The sequence below is a fragment of the Eleginops maclovinus genome, chromosome 9 (genome assembly GCF_036324505.1).
Source record: "Eleginops maclovinus isolate JMC-PN-2008 ecotype Puerto Natales chromosome 9, JC_Emac_rtc_rv5, whole genome shotgun sequence".
In the NCBI taxonomy this organism is placed as follows: domain Eukaryota; kingdom Metazoa; phylum Chordata; class Actinopteri; order Perciformes; family Eleginopidae; genus Eleginops; species Eleginops maclovinus.
In genome coordinates, this window is record NC_086357.1 from 24,873,916 (window position 1) to 24,890,792 (window position 16,877).

The 16,877-nt window shown below is 40.7% G+C and overlaps 1 protein-coding gene across 2 annotated transcripts in view; it reads right to left on the reverse strand.

The window, feature by feature from the left end:
* si:ch1073-396h14.1 (disintegrin and metalloproteinase domain-containing protein 10) overlaps nt 1-16,319 on the reverse strand; it is a 33,297-nt gene extending 16,978 nt beyond the window's left edge. For both annotated transcript variants that reach the window (XR_010166456.1, XM_063891711.1), the window contains exons 1-8: nt 16,095-16,319; nt 13,572-13,719; nt 13,199-13,317; nt 12,611-12,766; nt 6,973-7,058; nt 6,046-6,168; nt 3,089-3,181; nt 1,845-2,013 (exon numbers count right to left, since the gene is read on the reverse strand). Coding sequence is in view for 1 of the 2 variants with exons in the window: in XM_063891711.1 (XP_063747781.1) it covers nt 1,845-2,013; nt 3,089-3,181; nt 6,046-6,168; nt 6,973-7,058; nt 12,611-12,766; nt 13,199-13,317; nt 13,572-13,719; nt 16,095-16,155 (955 nt within the window). In the remaining variant the exon portion in view is untranslated. The remainder of the gene's footprint in view (nt 1-1,844; nt 2,014-3,088; nt 3,182-6,045; nt 6,169-6,972; nt 7,059-12,610; nt 12,767-13,198; nt 13,318-13,571; nt 13,720-16,094) is intronic.
* Nucleotides 16,320-16,877: the final 558 nt, after the last annotated feature.

Genomic DNA, 16,877 nt, shown 5'->3' on the forward strand with positions numbered 1-16,877 from the left:
GCTGCGTCTGTACTAAATGTCATGTAGACAATAAGGAAGAACCTCCTACAACAACAACACCAACATACGTGTTTAAAAACATGCTACACACAGAGAGAGTGAGTGACCAGAGTCTAGAGACGTGGCTGATATTTCTTTATAGTATTTATATTATCATAAATGTATGTACTGAGGGCGACGAAGAGCAGCTTCTGTGCATTGTTATGAATGTAAATGGTAGCTACTGAAAAAAGCTAGAGTCTTTAATGTATTTGTGTTTCCTACATCAAATACTAAATAAGAAACCTGCCTAGCCTGTGCACACTCTGCCTGTGCACACTCTGCCTGTGCACACTCTGCCTGTGCACACTCTGCCTGTGCACTCCTGCTTGACAGCTGTGAGTACTAACAATAGTTATGCTTGTTGTTTACGTTCACTTTTTGGGGGAGGGTCTTTGGAGGAAGACCTAAAGACCCAGGCTATCATTGCTGTAAACCTGTCACCTTTCTCACTGGATCCATTATACTCTATAAACTCCAGGTACAAAATACACTTACTGGCGTCTCCAAATGTACTTACCCAAGCTTTAATAAGTTCATTACCCCTACTTGTGTGAAAGTAAATCTGCACCACTTTAGCACATTCTAAAAGTGTAATTTTTCAATTAACTTTAGGGCCGTTTGTTACTTTTCTGCAAGCTTTGTTTTTGTGTTCTGCTGCTGAATTCAAGCTGATTCTACACAACCCATGCCCCCTGATTTGCCTCTTTCACAGCCCATATCATTCTCGCTGATCTGGAAACTGTGAGTGTGTGTAGAAGTGTTGAAAGTGGCCTCTCTCTTTGTGTCCAATGCCATGAGACACACAAAAAACTTCACCCTGATATATAAAAGGGATTCCTGCTGTTTCACACAGAGAGGCAGAGCAGCAAAACATTCTCTCTCTACGTCCACGTTTCTCTATGTCTCATCCTGTACAGATTCTGTTTCACATTCCTCTGCCTGGCATGTGTTCTTAACATAAACTTTCAAAAGTCGAAATATGGAAAAAAGGTCAGATCTTTTAGGAAAAAAGGAAGAGATCGTTTTGAAGAAATAGTCAAAAATTCAAATTTGGAAAACCAATCTGAAGTTTGAAAAGAAAATCAAAAGGAAAAAAAATTGAGAGAGTTACAATAATGAGAAAATAGTGGGACATTTTTAAAACTCGAAATTTAGAAAAAAACGTCAGAATTTTTAAGCAAAAGTGATCCAAAAAAAAGTTGAGATTTAGAAAAAAATTCTGAAAGGTCAGATCTTTTAGGAAAAAAGGAAGAGATCGTTTTGAAGAAATAGTCAAAAATTCTAATTTGGAAAACCAATCTGAAGTTTGAAAAGAAAATCAAAAGGATTCAGAATAATGGGAAAATGGTGGGACATTTTTAAAACTCGAAATTTAGAAAAAAAGTCAGATTTTTAAGCAAAAGTGACCCAAAAAAATGTTGAGATTTAGAAAAAAATTCTGAAAAGTCTGAAGTTTTAGGAAAAAAGTGATAATTTTGAAGAAATAATAGGAAATTCAAATTTGGAAAATATCTGAAGTTCGAAAAGAAAATCAAAAGGAACATTTTTTGAAAAAGGAGTAAGAATAATGAGAAAATAGTGGGACTATTTAAGTCGAAATTTTGGAAAAGGTCAGAATTTCTAGGAAAAAAATATACATTTATAAAAATAATCAAACATTTTTGAAAGTCGACATTTAGAAAAAAGTTCAGAAATTGGAAAAAAAGTGAGATCTTTTAGGAGAAAAGCGATATTTTGAAGAAATGGTCGTAGACTCAAATTCAGTTGTGATTTCGGTCCACATTCGTCGCAGTGAGCCTCACCAGCTTTGCCCTCCCAGGCGAGCCCTAGCACTCCGCTGTAGTCTCTGTTGGTGAGCAGGTAGGACAGACAGAAGTTGCCCCAGTTGTTCTCAGAGAAAAGACTCAGCAGTTTCTCAGGCCCGATGAACCGACGGTCCAGAGGATCGTCTTTGTCCTCCTCCACCATTATCTGGAGAGAGACAGGCGCACTGTTTTACCAACGATCTGTAAATGAGCTTACCTGGAATTAAGGCTGGGTATCACTCAAAAATGAGCGATACTAGCAGAAATAACAGACACATTTCCTTAGATCTGAGTCCAAAAAGGGTGTCATGCAGGAATTGCTGGATGAGTGGTGGAAAGTACATTTATTTAAGAACCATTTTGAGGAATTTTCCACCACTTTATACTTTTACTCCACTAGAATTTAGAGGGAAAATTTTGGCTTTTGACTCTGCTACATTTATTTGTTAGCTTGAGTTGTTATAACATTTGATTCAGATCATGACTCATGTCTTTTTGGCCAGGTTTTGTTTTGTTGTTTTATTTATACTTGCTTTTCCTTCCTCTGCTCTTTTAACTTCCTGTCATTGTGTGTTTTCCTGCCAGTGTGATTGACAACCCCCCCCCCCTTGATTGTTGCCACCTGTGTGCCATTACCTAGTCCTCGTCTCCCTTTGTCTTGTTCCAGTTCCTCTCGTTTCATGTGCGGGCAAGAGAGCCAGGGTTTAGAAGCCAAGAACCTTTTCAGTCAAGTTAATTTAGTCTTACATTTTAGCATTTTGCCTTTGCCACGCTTTGCCTCTGACAGAGTGACTTTTTGTTGTACTTTGCTTTTTGAACTTTGTCTCAAGTCGTTGCATTTGAGTCTTTGAGTGACGTTCCTAACAAAATCATTAATATACAAGTTAACCAGCAATATATACAAAATACAGCTCCCCCTTTACCTGCTGCAATACTTTTCTGAGTACTTTGTCCGCCACCGGTTGGACTTCATACATTTTGATACGACTTGGTCCTGAATTATTTCCTACAAACGATTCCATGCTCCTCTAAAGCCGTAACTATGTGTTAGGGTATTTTTAAATCATGTCGAAGTGAGAGCCTCTTACCGGTGTTCTCACTGGTCACCATTTGAGACTTTAATACAATTATCTGAAGCCATGACGTGTTAGTGCAATAAGAATTATTTGGGTTAAAACCTGGATTACTGACAAGCATTCGAAGTGCGTCATCGTCATTGTTTGAGTGCAGAGGGATCTTACTTTGAGGGATTTCACTTTGAAGTTGATCAGCTTGATTCCATCAAAGTCCACCTTGTCATAGATGTCATTCACAGCACGGATGTAGGACGCAACCTGAGAAAAACATGCATGTATGTGAGAAAATGGTTCATAAAAGCTTTGTGTTTAAGGTTTCCATGGCCTCAACACACAAGGATCCAGACATGAAACCTCAGCAAACTGACTGACTTATTGAGAGCCTGAATACATTTGCAAGCGGCAGCATTGGCCCCGCAGGCCTTGACCAGGTGAGGTCATCTGTAAAGTGAGGCGGGGTGTTTTCAGGGTGGCAGAAACCATGTCACGTGAGGGTCTGAGTCTGATCATCAGGACAGGAACATCGAGTAGAGCCCTCAGTGGTTTAACATAAACATAAATATTGACAGCTTGGACGCAGGAGACACTTGAACCAGGTCAGCGATGACTGACAACAATATTTTGTCTCTGTAAACTCAGAGATCACATCGGGGCTTCACCTATAGCTCAGTTTCTCACTGGGTGCAACAAAGGTCTGGCACTTCACCAGGGACAACAACAAGTGTGTGTGTGTGTGTGTGTGTGTGTGTGTGTGTCTGTGTGTGTCTGTGTGTTTAAGGTGGAAAGAATCTGAGGAGGTGATGAGAGGACGGACAGCAGGTAGTGGGAATAATATTCAGCTAAGGACAGATTTACTTTTACACAATGACTGACCTCGCTTTGATCACAAGGAGATTTATTTTAAAAAAGCACATATTGAAATTGTCCCGAACTAAACCTGGATCGGGAGAGAATGAGATCACATTGAACATCTGCAATAATCAACGTCTTATCAACTGTTGAACGTCATAATAAACACTGTTCATTGGTTTTAATTTAGAGGAAGTCCTAAAGGTATTTATGTTCTAGTTATGTCCCTGGATTCCCATGTCAGTGTGTGGCCAACTCAATATTAGGATCTCATGTGACCTCTGACCCTTAAAGAAAAAGCACTTTGTTCAGACAGAGAACTTCAACACACACACACACACACACACACACACACACACACACACACACACACACACACACACACACACACACACACACACACACACACACACACACACACACACACACACACACACATAAATTACTGTTATCTTTCCTATTGCAATGAGGCAACGCAGGCGCGCCGGCGGGAGAGAAGCTCTTGACCCAGAATGTCACTGTGAGTTCACCGCAGGTCAGCCAACATCAGTTAAGGCCAGGAAATCAAACCTGCATTCTTCCTCAAACACCTTCACATTTACTCATTCATTTCCACTTGAGCTGAAAGGGAAAATAAATCAAACTAAGGATTTTCACTCCCAGGCCACAGCGCTTATAAGGTCAAAGATGAAGAGCGCAGGACAAGGGGTTAGAAATGTTTGACATTGTGGATGTATTAAGCCACAAAACAATTCAAGTAGTTCGTTAAATGCATCTGAAAGGTCGGTACATTTACAAATCAGGTTGTAATTTGCAGAGGTGGTAAATTTTAAAGTATATTCATTCAAGTAACTTATCTTTACACGTCATACTGAAGGTACATACTGGATCTGCTGGGTGCAACTAAGGGAAGAACAAGAGGTGACTGGGCCTGCTTATTTAACCATGAGTACTTACAGCTATTTGTCAGGCCTTGCAGAGCCTTGTGTTTCCCAGCGTGCCACTGTGTACCTCCTCCCAACAGCTGTGTGAGACCCTGGCATGTGGCGCCTCATTCAGCCTCACAGCGTCAACAGCTTGGTCCTTTATTTAGTATTGTTGAATCTGTCACTGGTAAATAATGCACTACGTCAAAACAAATAGCTTTCCTCTAATTACCTTATAGTCACAAGATGTGGTCATTAGTACGAAGCCTTGGCTTGGGAATGTTGGCTTTCCTCCAAAAACTTTCCTTTAATCAGAGATAATCCTAAAACATTTCTCTAGGCCATTTGATAATGTCGTCTAACTGAGCTCACACACTGCTCATATAACAGAAGGTCAGTTCAGGTACATAAAGGGAAATTCAGCATTAAAACCTTTATAGATCGAAGGTTCGATGTCCTTTTCTTGCACACTGTTTGGAAACACGACAAAATAGGACATGTCTATTGCCAAATGACATTACTGGCATATTTTGTCCCTCGTTTCTATCAAGATAGGACAACTACGAAATACATCAGGTGAACTTTGATTGCAGCACCGTGTACAGGACACCATATCCAGAGACAGGTTTGAAAACAAAAGCCCGCTCAGCGGAGGAAGTCCTGTTGTGTTTCGATGCTCCTGCTGGATGTTCCACAAATGATCCGCAGCACATTGTGTCCTCTGGAGTCCGAAACATCGACTCAGGTATCAGCAGCATCCAAAGTGCTTCATGTACTAACTGGCACAAGACTTTTTCTTTGTTTGGATAACACAAGAGCACACAGCCTGAACTTTAAACCTCAGTAACCTCTGTTTTTTAAAACAATATTGCAGTCTTTTTTTAGGTGTCTTAACCACTTGACTCCCTCCAGAAGCATTGATTTTGAGCTAAAGGTTAAACCATGGTTGAGAGAACTTGCTTTTTGAAGTGTCTATTACATGTGAAACATCATTTCTTGTCACAATGAAGTTTGCAGGCAGGGACCAATTTTCTAAATTATTATTAAAAAGGTTTTCCCTTCTCTGTAGTGTGCTACAAATGTTTGTGTGCATGTTAATGGTCTACAAAGGCTAAAATTCCAAAGTTCCTTCTAGAGGGAGTTTCCCCCCCACACTCTCGCCCCTGACCAATCGGAGCAGACTGGGCTAAGGTTTCAGACAGAGGGTGAAAAGAGGTGCAGCAGCACAGGCAGTATGAGAAAAATAAAGAGCTTTTTGAACATTAAAGCATGGAGACATGTCCCAGGAGAGACACAAAATACAAAGATGAACAAGGTAGTATTTCTGTAATCCGTTGAAGCGTTCACCTGAGCCACGACAGCATCAACAGACGTGAACTTCTTGTAGTAAAGGTGATCAGCGTGAAGGTGGATCAAGCAGCTGGTCTTTGACTCATCCACTTTTCTCCTCGACCGGCTCACCGGCGCTTTCTGTAGGCGAAAAAATGCAGAAACACGAAAAGGAAGTTATTACAGCGGAACAGATTTGAAAGGGGACGCACCGTAGAAGGGTAGAATTCCCAGCATGACCTTCCACTGAGATTTGGTTTATTATAACCCTAATTTTGCAGGTTAAAATTCAAGTATAAATAATGTCAGTATAAATAAGACGACACTTGCCCCAGTGGGAAAAAGGAACAGGAACACAGCACGGTCGCTTTACTGTAAACAAACATCTGTTCAGACCATTTCATTACCCAACACTGGAAATGATCTTCACTGGCAGCTATGTTGTTACAAATGGATCCATATTAATGTCCACATTTCCATTGTTTACAGTGTACCCTGGCAAACCACTCAGTCGGTCAAAAGTAAAGGATAAATGGAGTCCCCACGGGGAAAAACAGCTAAATAGACCTGGCAGATGTTTATTCTGTAATAAGAGTAAAGGTAATTTGGGTTTGGAGGTACATAAGTTTAAGTGTGTAAAGATGCAGGTCCTCCTTTTTTTGTTTTTCTATGTCTACATATGTTTTGTTACTTTCATTGCACTGTGCTGTCTGTCAAATAAGTCCTTAATTTAGCTCTCGGTGACTAAACAGGCTAAATAAATGAATGAGCTCATTAATAAGGTCAGCTATGTTTACAAATGAATCACACAAACTGTTCTGGGTTACAAGTTAATTGGCTATAAATGGTTTTTGCAGAGGAGGACATTTTGAGGGAGAGGACAGAAAAAGAAAGAAGGAGTGAGAGTGCGTCAGTGTTTGTGAGGTGATGTCTGAATTGTCGCACCTCGTCGGTTCTGAGTCTTTGGGCGAGGGCGTTCAGATGATCTGCTCCACAGAATCCATCAGCGTCCGTTCTCATGGAAGGAAGGACTGCGCAACACAAACAGGAACACTTAAACACACCCTCATGCTGTTAATTATAACTCTTCTGTCTTCGCAAAAAAGATCTTACAGTGAAGTACATTACATAGAATATACCCAGGCTTATGTTTGCTCACCGAACTCAACATGTGTATACTAAGGACAGGCTTAATTCCATTTGTACACAAATCTTAGTCTGCAAATATATGAAATACTGTCAAAGTGTTTATTCAAACAAGTGTGACTTATGATTACTTCGATAAAAATCATCATATTGAAAACAAATCCTAATTTGACCTAGCTCTGAGACAGTTAAGAACCCTCGTTTTACTACATCTTTATAAGGACTTTACGTTAAATTGGTGAATTTATCTACAAAATCTTTGGTTGCAATAGAAAAGCAAACAAGACACAACCAAACACACCAGTCCCCCCCACTCACAGAGATGGTGAAACCCACAGGAAAGCAAACACTGTCAATAGTAATGTTGTCCTTGAACATGTTCTGACTTTGGGTCACACTTTCAATGACTCACTTTCATGTAGGCATGTGCTCAAGTAACTATGAATAATGACACAGATATTAAACACAAGGTTTGGTACTGTTGGCGCCCACTAATGTTGCTGTTTGTTGGAGACACTACTTTATCTGTGGTGAAACTGAATGTGCTTAACCAGGGTTATTGATTGGGGGAGGAAATGCAGATTGGAACAGCCCGAGAATTACAAATGCAATCTCTGTGAGGGGACGGACCGAGTGAGATATGACCTTGGGCATTACCCACAAGAAGCGTCCATATGCTAAGATAAAATGTAGGCAACATTTGGCAAATAGTGTCAATTTCAGATATTACACGTCAAATAAATAAGGACGTTTCAATAGGAGCATTTGTGGTTTGTTCTGATGTTTCCTAATGTCCTTCTTGAGCCTTCAAGGTCTTAAGTCTCATGTCTGAAGCAAAGTAAAGGTGCTGTGTCATGTGACTCCTCATGTTTACTCAACGGGTGCACAAGGTCACACTTTATGATGGTAATTCATAGAAAGATAAAAGGCTTGTTTCCTGTTTCCCACTTTGTGACAAACTCGAAAGCAAAACAATAAATGAACGACCTCTGAGGTATGGAAGCTTTTTACCAGACAACTCGAGGTAAACTGGTGTGTTATGCAGAGAGTCATAAAACATTTGTTGGTGTTTTTCTTGTGCTTGTCTCACGTGCACCTGTCCAATTTACATTTTGAAAACATGCAAGGCAATTAAACTACGCTTTCTTATGCAGATCAATTTGATATCTCTATGTCACACTAGCGCTCCAACACGTTGTACGTGACAGGCTAAAGTGCGTGCATCTCTAAGCGGTTGACTAATCACAACAGAGCCGGCCAGCTAACCAATCAGAGCAGACTGGGCTCTGATCTCAGACAGAGGGTGAAAAGAGGTGCTGCAGCACAGGTAGCAATAGAAAAATAAAGAGCTTTTTGAACATTAAAGCATGGAGACATGTCCCAGTAGAAACAAAAAATACAAATATGAACCTGAAATTGAGTATAATCGGGTTTTTTGAATAAAGTAACTGTTGGGAATCCATTTAAATCGGCACCTTAGAGACCAGCATGCCAGAAGCATCCTGATATTCTCAGACACTTTATAAAAAGAGGATCTACATTTGGTAATCAGCAATGAATGGGGCCACAGGTCTGCCTCTGCCCAGATTGCTGTAATAATTATGGAACTGCAGCCACGTGATGCGCTGGCAAAGCCACAAAAATTCCACAAAAATGCAAGCGGCCCAAAGGACTAATGCAACAGAGTGCATTGAGTTCATGGTCAGAGACTGTGGGGTAGAGTAGTGTAGAGTATGCATACTGGATGCAGCACAAACTGTTTGGTTATAGCCTAATACATATTTACAAATGAGACTAATTTAAAAAATGAAACCTTTCAGTTACATTCATGTGAAAAACAATAGGGCTTTGGATTCGATAACTAACAGTAGAGTCACATGACCTTATAATCACTTTCACATGCCGTTCACTTTGGGTCTACAGTGAGGGACAGGCAACACATGATTGGATCACACCATCCTGCCAAAGTCCTGCAGCCAATCACAAACCAGTAATCCATTCTATACAAGGCATGAGTGGGGGTGGGCGTCTAAATGCCCGGGCGTTGACCCATTGGAAGTATTAATACCAGACCTTTCTACTTGTCCGTGTTGTCATTCTCTTGGCCTCAGTTTGTTTCTGTCTTCTCCTTCTTACACTGAAGGAGATACATGTTTCACGCCTGTGTTGCCAAATGTGCAAAAAGGCAAACAATCACACTCTTTTAAGTGCCGTACTATCAGTGCAAGACCAGCCTGGGAGAAGAGGACATTTCCCAATGGACAAATCAGTGTCACAAGTCAGGCCAGACTCACATTGCCCAGCAGTTGCAAATTCAACTTTTAAAAAGTCACGAAAAACACAAAGAGCCTCTTGATTGTCATTCCAGCTTTGAGTTTAAAACTGTTCTACACAATTACAAATCATCATAACATTATATGTATACATTATTGCATCAGGACTTTCGGCAGTTCGGTTTCTTGGAGGCAGACACATCACTTGCTAAAATCAAGAGCTGGGAGCACATACTCACACATACCAATGCGTTCATGCAAACACACACTCCATATCATTCCCCGCACAAGAGTCTACGATATGCATTGATAATTATACGTTAATCTGTTGAGAATGTACACTGCCACGTCCCCTTTTTGCCAATAGCATTGACACAAACACACACCTGCCCCCATGTCAAATTTTAGCCTCCTAGGGTAAAAACTGCAAATTCCAAAGGGTCAGGAAATGTTTGTAGACCGGCAGACTGAGGAGCTGCGTGCAGTGTTGACATGCCTCTTTCTAAACCAGGATGTCTATACTGCAGTTTTTGGCCTTAAGTCACAGCCTAAGTGCCCCAAGAGTGACCCTCTGGTCAAGTGCAATATAACCCTAAACTGTACTCACTCCCTGCTGCCTCTGAAGGAGTCTGTGCACACCGCTCCTCAGTAATGGCAGTCCATTGCTTGGATTGAACCTCTGATTTACTTAAGCACATGGCTCAAGTGATCCAACAAATAACAGGATTCACACGCTTTGTGGGAGATTTTCTGCTTTGTCCAGATTTTCTGCTTCATTTAGTACAGATATCCCATATCAACACACATCCTCCCCGAGTGATAAATCCTCTGTGGTGAGAAAAAAAAAGCAGCTTTCCACTTAATCTGATACTTAGTTTTCTAGGGACAATCACGCAACTGTAACAGCTGTTTCTTTAGCTATAACGCAAAGACTGATAACCATAAGCCATCGGGGCAACACAGAGAGTTCAGCCAAAGAGATATTTCTGAAATCCTTTATTCTTGTGTAATGTAATTTGGCAAAGAATACCATGAAGAAATATCTGTTTGAAACGGAATATCTTACAGCTTTGCATCTCTTTGAATCTGAGTGTAAAATCACTTTCGGTTTGATGTATACATTTATAGTCCTGGAGTTAAACATTGAGAGGTTTCCAGTGATTTCCTTCTTGATTTATCTCAAGGAAGTACAAGGTTAATAGTTACCAATCTTTTAAGCTGTATTTTTTAGGTGAAGGTCACATAAACACACCCACAGGCACACACATATATGGATAGAGACGGGGACAAAAAATACCATTTATTTTTTACTTTTCTCTGTGTTCCCAGATCCAATAGACCTCACAACATCCTACATCCCAGAGGAGACAGTGCTTATATAACCTTTGTTGCCATCACACAACAAGCGCAGGAGGTGGAAATACACTCAGGAGTAAAAACATTATATATCACTGCCCGGGTGTCCTAATTTAACTTTTGTATGAAAGCATTGATTGTTTATTGAAATATCATGTGCCAAATTCTTCACAGTTTCCTGCAGATATGCGGGCCTGTAACTGAAAGGACAGGATGTTGTCAGCGGCAAGATTATCTCATATAAAGGATGTCATGAAAGGGGTGGAAAAAATGGCGGGAAGAGTAGCCACCGAGTCTGTGTACACTAAAGAACGAATACAGACAGGATTTTGGCACAATCAGTACAGTACGAGGAAAATGCTTTCTTGGAAAATAATTGTACTCCCATGCAAATGTTAAAGCGTAGCCTGAGAAACACAGAGAAAAACACACAACAAATGAACACACAATGTCTGACAGCACTCGCAGATGACCGCCATCTGGACAAACCACAAGCTGACATCATTAATCATCTAGAAGTTTGTTTCCACAACCTTCAAAACAATGGAGGATCCCTCTACTTGCAACCCTTTTATTTCTGACCTTCCCCATTATAAACTCATCCTCCTGCTGGTGTTGTAGTCTACCCTGTGGTGAAAGTGATCTGTAAATGTAATCAAGTACTGTTGTTTTTACTTAAGTATAATTAGATGCTACTTTCTACTCATGCTCCACTAATCTCAGAGGGAGGTATTGTACTTTCGACTTCACTATATTCATTTGATGACTGTAGTTACTGAGTCCTATCCAGACGAAGAATGAAGGAATATATGAAACACAATTCACTGATATTAAAATGCATCTTATATATTACTGCATCAATAACTAAATCTAATATCATCAGTGTTGTGGTACTTTTATTTTAGTCAAACATCTTGATACTTCTTCCAGCTCTGACTGTAGCCACCCGCTCCTCTCCCTCCCCGTCTTCTTCATACCTTCCCCTTTACTTCAGTCCTACTCTCTACTCCCCCTCCTTCAAAAGTTACACCATAGTCGGATGATATTTTTCTTTTGGCCTGTGCTCAGGAACACTGTTAACATCCCCCAGACTTCTAAATAAATTCTAAGTGACTTTTGTTTGTACTAGAACTTGATGCTGCCGATATTGTACAGATACAGTTTATTGAGTGGGAACAGAGCAATGGGGATGAGTTACAGGGGGGAAGACGCATTTTGCTGTAGTTGATGGTCTTTTTGTGAGACTGCCAGGCTCATGAATCAAATGGATTGCGGATCTACTGTAGAAAAGGCGTGACATAGCCAGGAAAAGCAGCTGAGGTTATGGGGTGTTGTTTTGGACAATATCAGTGTGAAAATACTCTGTAGATAAATAGCAAACTATAGCTAACTTGATGAATGGATAGATAGATAGATAGATAGATAGATAGATAGATAGATAGATAGATAGATAGATAGATAGATAGATAGATAGATAGATAGATAGATAGATAGAGAGATAGATAGAGAGATAGATAGATAGATAGATAGATAGATAGATAGATAGATAGATAGATAGATAGATAGATAGATAGATAGATAGATAGATAGATAGATAGATAGATAGATAGATGGATGGATGGATGGATGGATGGATGGATGGATGGATAGATGGATAGATAGATAGATAGATAGATAGATAGATAGATAGATAGATAGATAGATAGATAGATAGATAGATAGATAGATAGATAGATAGATAGATAGATAGATAGATAGATAGATAGATAGATAAATAGATAGATGATAGTGTTTAACGTTTTGCTTACCCATGTCGTCCTCGCGGTAGATTACAGAGTGGTGGTCTGTGTGGTTGCTGGTGTATCTCTGGATTGGCTCTATGTGATAGGTGCCGTTGTCTGTGTGGATGGTTCCCTCAAACTGACCCTGTAACACCGAGCCATGGCAGGCTGAACCACTTTCTCCTGCAGGACCAGGAGTGACAACAAGTCTGAAGTCAAGGAAGTGAATACAAACCAAGATAACTCCCACATAGAGACAAAAAAGACATAATAGATTGATAAAATACTGGGGAAAAGCATCACAAACAAAACAAACATGGGATACGAGACAAAAACATGTACATATAGTTGACAATTGTCTTCAAATTGACTTAAAGAAGTGCAACTAATCATGAGGATATAAAGTCAGAACAGCAATATGAGATTGTAATAAATTGAGCTTTCAAAAGTAACAATAAGGAATGCTTTACAGATATTTAGCCAAATGCTTTATCCAGCTGTTTTACAGATGTCCGAACTTTGAAGACTATAAATAACTCTTTATTTTCTGTGATTAAAAGCTTAATACCTGTAAATTCACTTAATCACAAGTAAACTGTTTCCAGCCACACCTACCCTCGAGTTTTCCTGAGTATAAGTGGGAGAGGTCAGCCGGAGCGGAACCACTTTTCCTGAACACCATTACATTTTCGGTAAAAGCTTCTGCATTGTGTTTCAAAAGCAGACGGAAAGTTCTGAGGAAAACCAAAACACCAACAGATGTGATCACAGCTTTGTAGTCTAGTGAAAGGCATGCAGATCTATCAACAGCAGCAGATAGGGATAATTAATTGTTGACACATGTTATTATAACACAAAAGTTGATTAATGGATTTAGGAACTGAGTGTTCCAACAGAACAATGCTTTATGTTAAGCCACATTTTGAATGATTAGAAGAGCTTTACAAACACTTGCCCCAGGTATGAGAGAAGAGAAGTATGAAGCTACCTGTTGAAAGCAGAAATGTCCAGCTGTAGTGTGTGTTCCTGAGGGTGTGAGGCTCTCCTGGCTCTCAGGTGCTTCCTGTGAAGATCCTCCCTGTCGTATGACAAGCCCTCATAATGCTTTATGTACGGACTGATGCTACTCATGGCTCCTGGCAACAAACAAAGACATGGCAGTCATTACACAGAGCTTCACAGCATTTGTCCAGCAGTGGCTCAGTCAGTAGGGGCTTGGACTGGGAATCGTAGGGTCGCCGGTTCAAGTCCCCGAACAGACTTGAAATATGGAAAGTGGACTGCTGCTTGGAGAGGTCCCAGTTCACCTCCTAGGCCCTGCTGTGGTGCCCTTGAGCAACGCACCGGACACCTCCAATCCCCCCCTCCCCATTGCTCCCCGGGCGCTGCACGATAGCTGCCCACTGCTCCTAGCACTAGGATGGGTTAAATGCAGAGGACCAATTTCACTGTGTGTGCTCTGCTGTGTGCATGTATGTGACAAATAAAGATTCTATCTATCATAGAGAAACCACGCACAAAGTCCACCTTTAGAGTAGCAATCACTGCAGAACCTTGAATCATAAAATCAGCCTTTATGCAGATGACGTGTTGTTATACACTGCCCTGCCAAAAAAAAGGTCACCAGCCTGTGGGGGGCAGTGCTATGATCTGGGGTTCCTGCAGTTGGTCTGGTCTAGGTTCAGCAATGTGCCCAAAGAATGAGGTCAGCTGACTCCCTGAATATACTGAAGGACCAGGTTATTCCATCCATGGATTTCTTCTTCCCTGATGGCACGGGCATGTTCCAAGAGGACAATGCCAGGATCCATCGGGCTCAGATTGTGAAAGAGTGGTTCAGAGAGCACGAGACATCATTTTCACACATGGATTGGCCCCCACAGAGTCCAGACCTGAATCCGTTTGAGAATCTTTGGGATGTGCTGGAGAAGACTTTGCGCAGTGGTTCGAATCTCCCTTCATCAATACAAGATCTTGGCGAAGAATAAAGAAATAAATGTTGTGACGTTGCAGAAGCTCGTGGAAACGATGCCACAGCGAATGCGTGCCGTGATCAAAGCTAAAGGCGGTCCAACGAATATTAGAGTGTGACCTTTAGTTTTGGCCGGACAGTGTATTTAAAAGATTATTTGATGTCTAGCAAGAAATATTCATCTGATTCAACAATTAATCCATACACTGAAGCATGAATACACCTCCTCTTTCATGATGCTTTAACACAGCATTAGGTCAGTTTACTTGTTTGGTAACTTAATCAAAGCTAAGGGAAAATCAAGGACATTTTAAATAAATCTCGACATCTTGTTGAGCTATGTTAATCCATCATGCTGTGTTTCACTTATTTAGATTGAACCAACTAATGACCAATGTGCTTACACACCATACTATAGTATAATCAATGAAGAACATTCTCATTGCAGAGTATGTTTATATCATACTTAGGTTTTAGTGATAATCTATTCTGCATTCTTTCTTTGAAATTCGGAAATTAACTTCCAATATTTTCTGCAAAACAATCTATTATTGCAAATAAGAACAGACACAACTGATGCTAGTCAGAGCTGGTTGATGTGGCCAGGGAAAGGAAAGTGTGGGGCTCTCTGCTGGAGCTGTTACCTCCGCGACCCTGACGGACAAGCGGGAGAAGATGGATGGATGGATGGATCACTGATGTTGATGTTCAAAACCACAAATGCACAATCTTTTTTGAACTGTCATTCTTTGTGTTTTTCATTTTGTGAAGTTTATTCATTCTGCCAATGAAAACACTTTTTTACCAGCGTCAGACAAACAAGGGTCGCCGTTATCTGACTGACGACTAATCTATGAGTGTTGACTGTGAAAGTGCTGACTAACCGCATAAAGACCTGGGGACTTGCACTGTCCTGCACAAGGTGTCATTACTGTGTCACTTCTGCCCCTCCTGAGTGAATCACACTGGTAATAATAACACAGCTCATGTGCTATATATACTTTTCATTGTTAGTGATTGGTAATGGTGGCTGCGAGCTCAAATCAAATCATCATGCTGCCACTTAATTAGCTATGGTTTTGTAATTAGATTATATTGGATTTATTTTTATTGAATATGTTAGCCCACATAGTTGTGCTTCTTTCTTTTATCTGCACTGTATCTTTGCTGTGATAACAGTGTACTGATTGAGATTCTAAATCCCTTAATATGCACTTCTCCATTGGATTAGTATCTCCTTATCAGCGTTGTTTGCCGCATTCCTGAGAGTGCAGGTTGAGACATGTCTGAAGGGGGCGGTCCACACACACACACACACACACACACACACACACACACCACACACACACACACACACACACACACACACACACACACACACACACACACACAGAACTTTATCCTTAAACAACCCTCCATACTTCAGGGTGCAGGAAATACAATTTAAACACACACACACACACACACACACACACACACACACACACACACACACACACACACACACACACACACACACACACACACACACACCACTACCTGTAATCCGTTGGTGGCAGTCGACCAGCAGAAGCAGTAGCCAGTAGTGTCCGATCCCCATAATCTCCTCATCGGTTTGTTTTTGTTTACTTGCACTGTCTTTTCCTTCTCCTCCTTCGCTCACACCGGTCTCTCTTATTCATCCCTTTCAGCCTCGTACCTGTGGTCTTCCCACACTGGAATGTGACGTCTTGGGGAGTTGAAGCCAAAGAGATACGATCACTGGCAGTACAGAGGCAAATTGAGACTTGTTTGCTAGCATGTTATGAGTTTTCCGCACAGTAAAGGGAGGGCCTGGGAGTTGGAGTTTTACATACTTAAAGGGGTAAATGTAGGAATAATCCAAAGTATTAAATTCAGAAATGTGCTGAGTGTACCACACAGTAGTTATTACAACAACAATGCAGACAATATATGTATTTCAAAGCTCCAGCCCACTGGTTCCAGCTTTGCTTTAGGCTATATAAATAAGCATGTTAGTTTGCACATCGCACATATGTCCAAGTACAGCAATTTTTTGACAGTTGAGGTATCTCAGTCTTGACCAAAGGAGTAGATATAGACTCTTATGTGGAAGGGAGAAAGTCATAAAATGGTTCAAAATACAAGAAGGAAGCAATCATTGTGTGACTCACACTGTGCCAAAGGTATTATGTGTGCTCATTCTAAACAAAGTGTGTCATTTTGAGGAACAGCAACCTCTCAAGAGGAAATGGGACAACATTTGACCTGGAAATGAGCTAAAGTAACACAAAGGTTTTGCTATTCCTGCACGAAAGAATT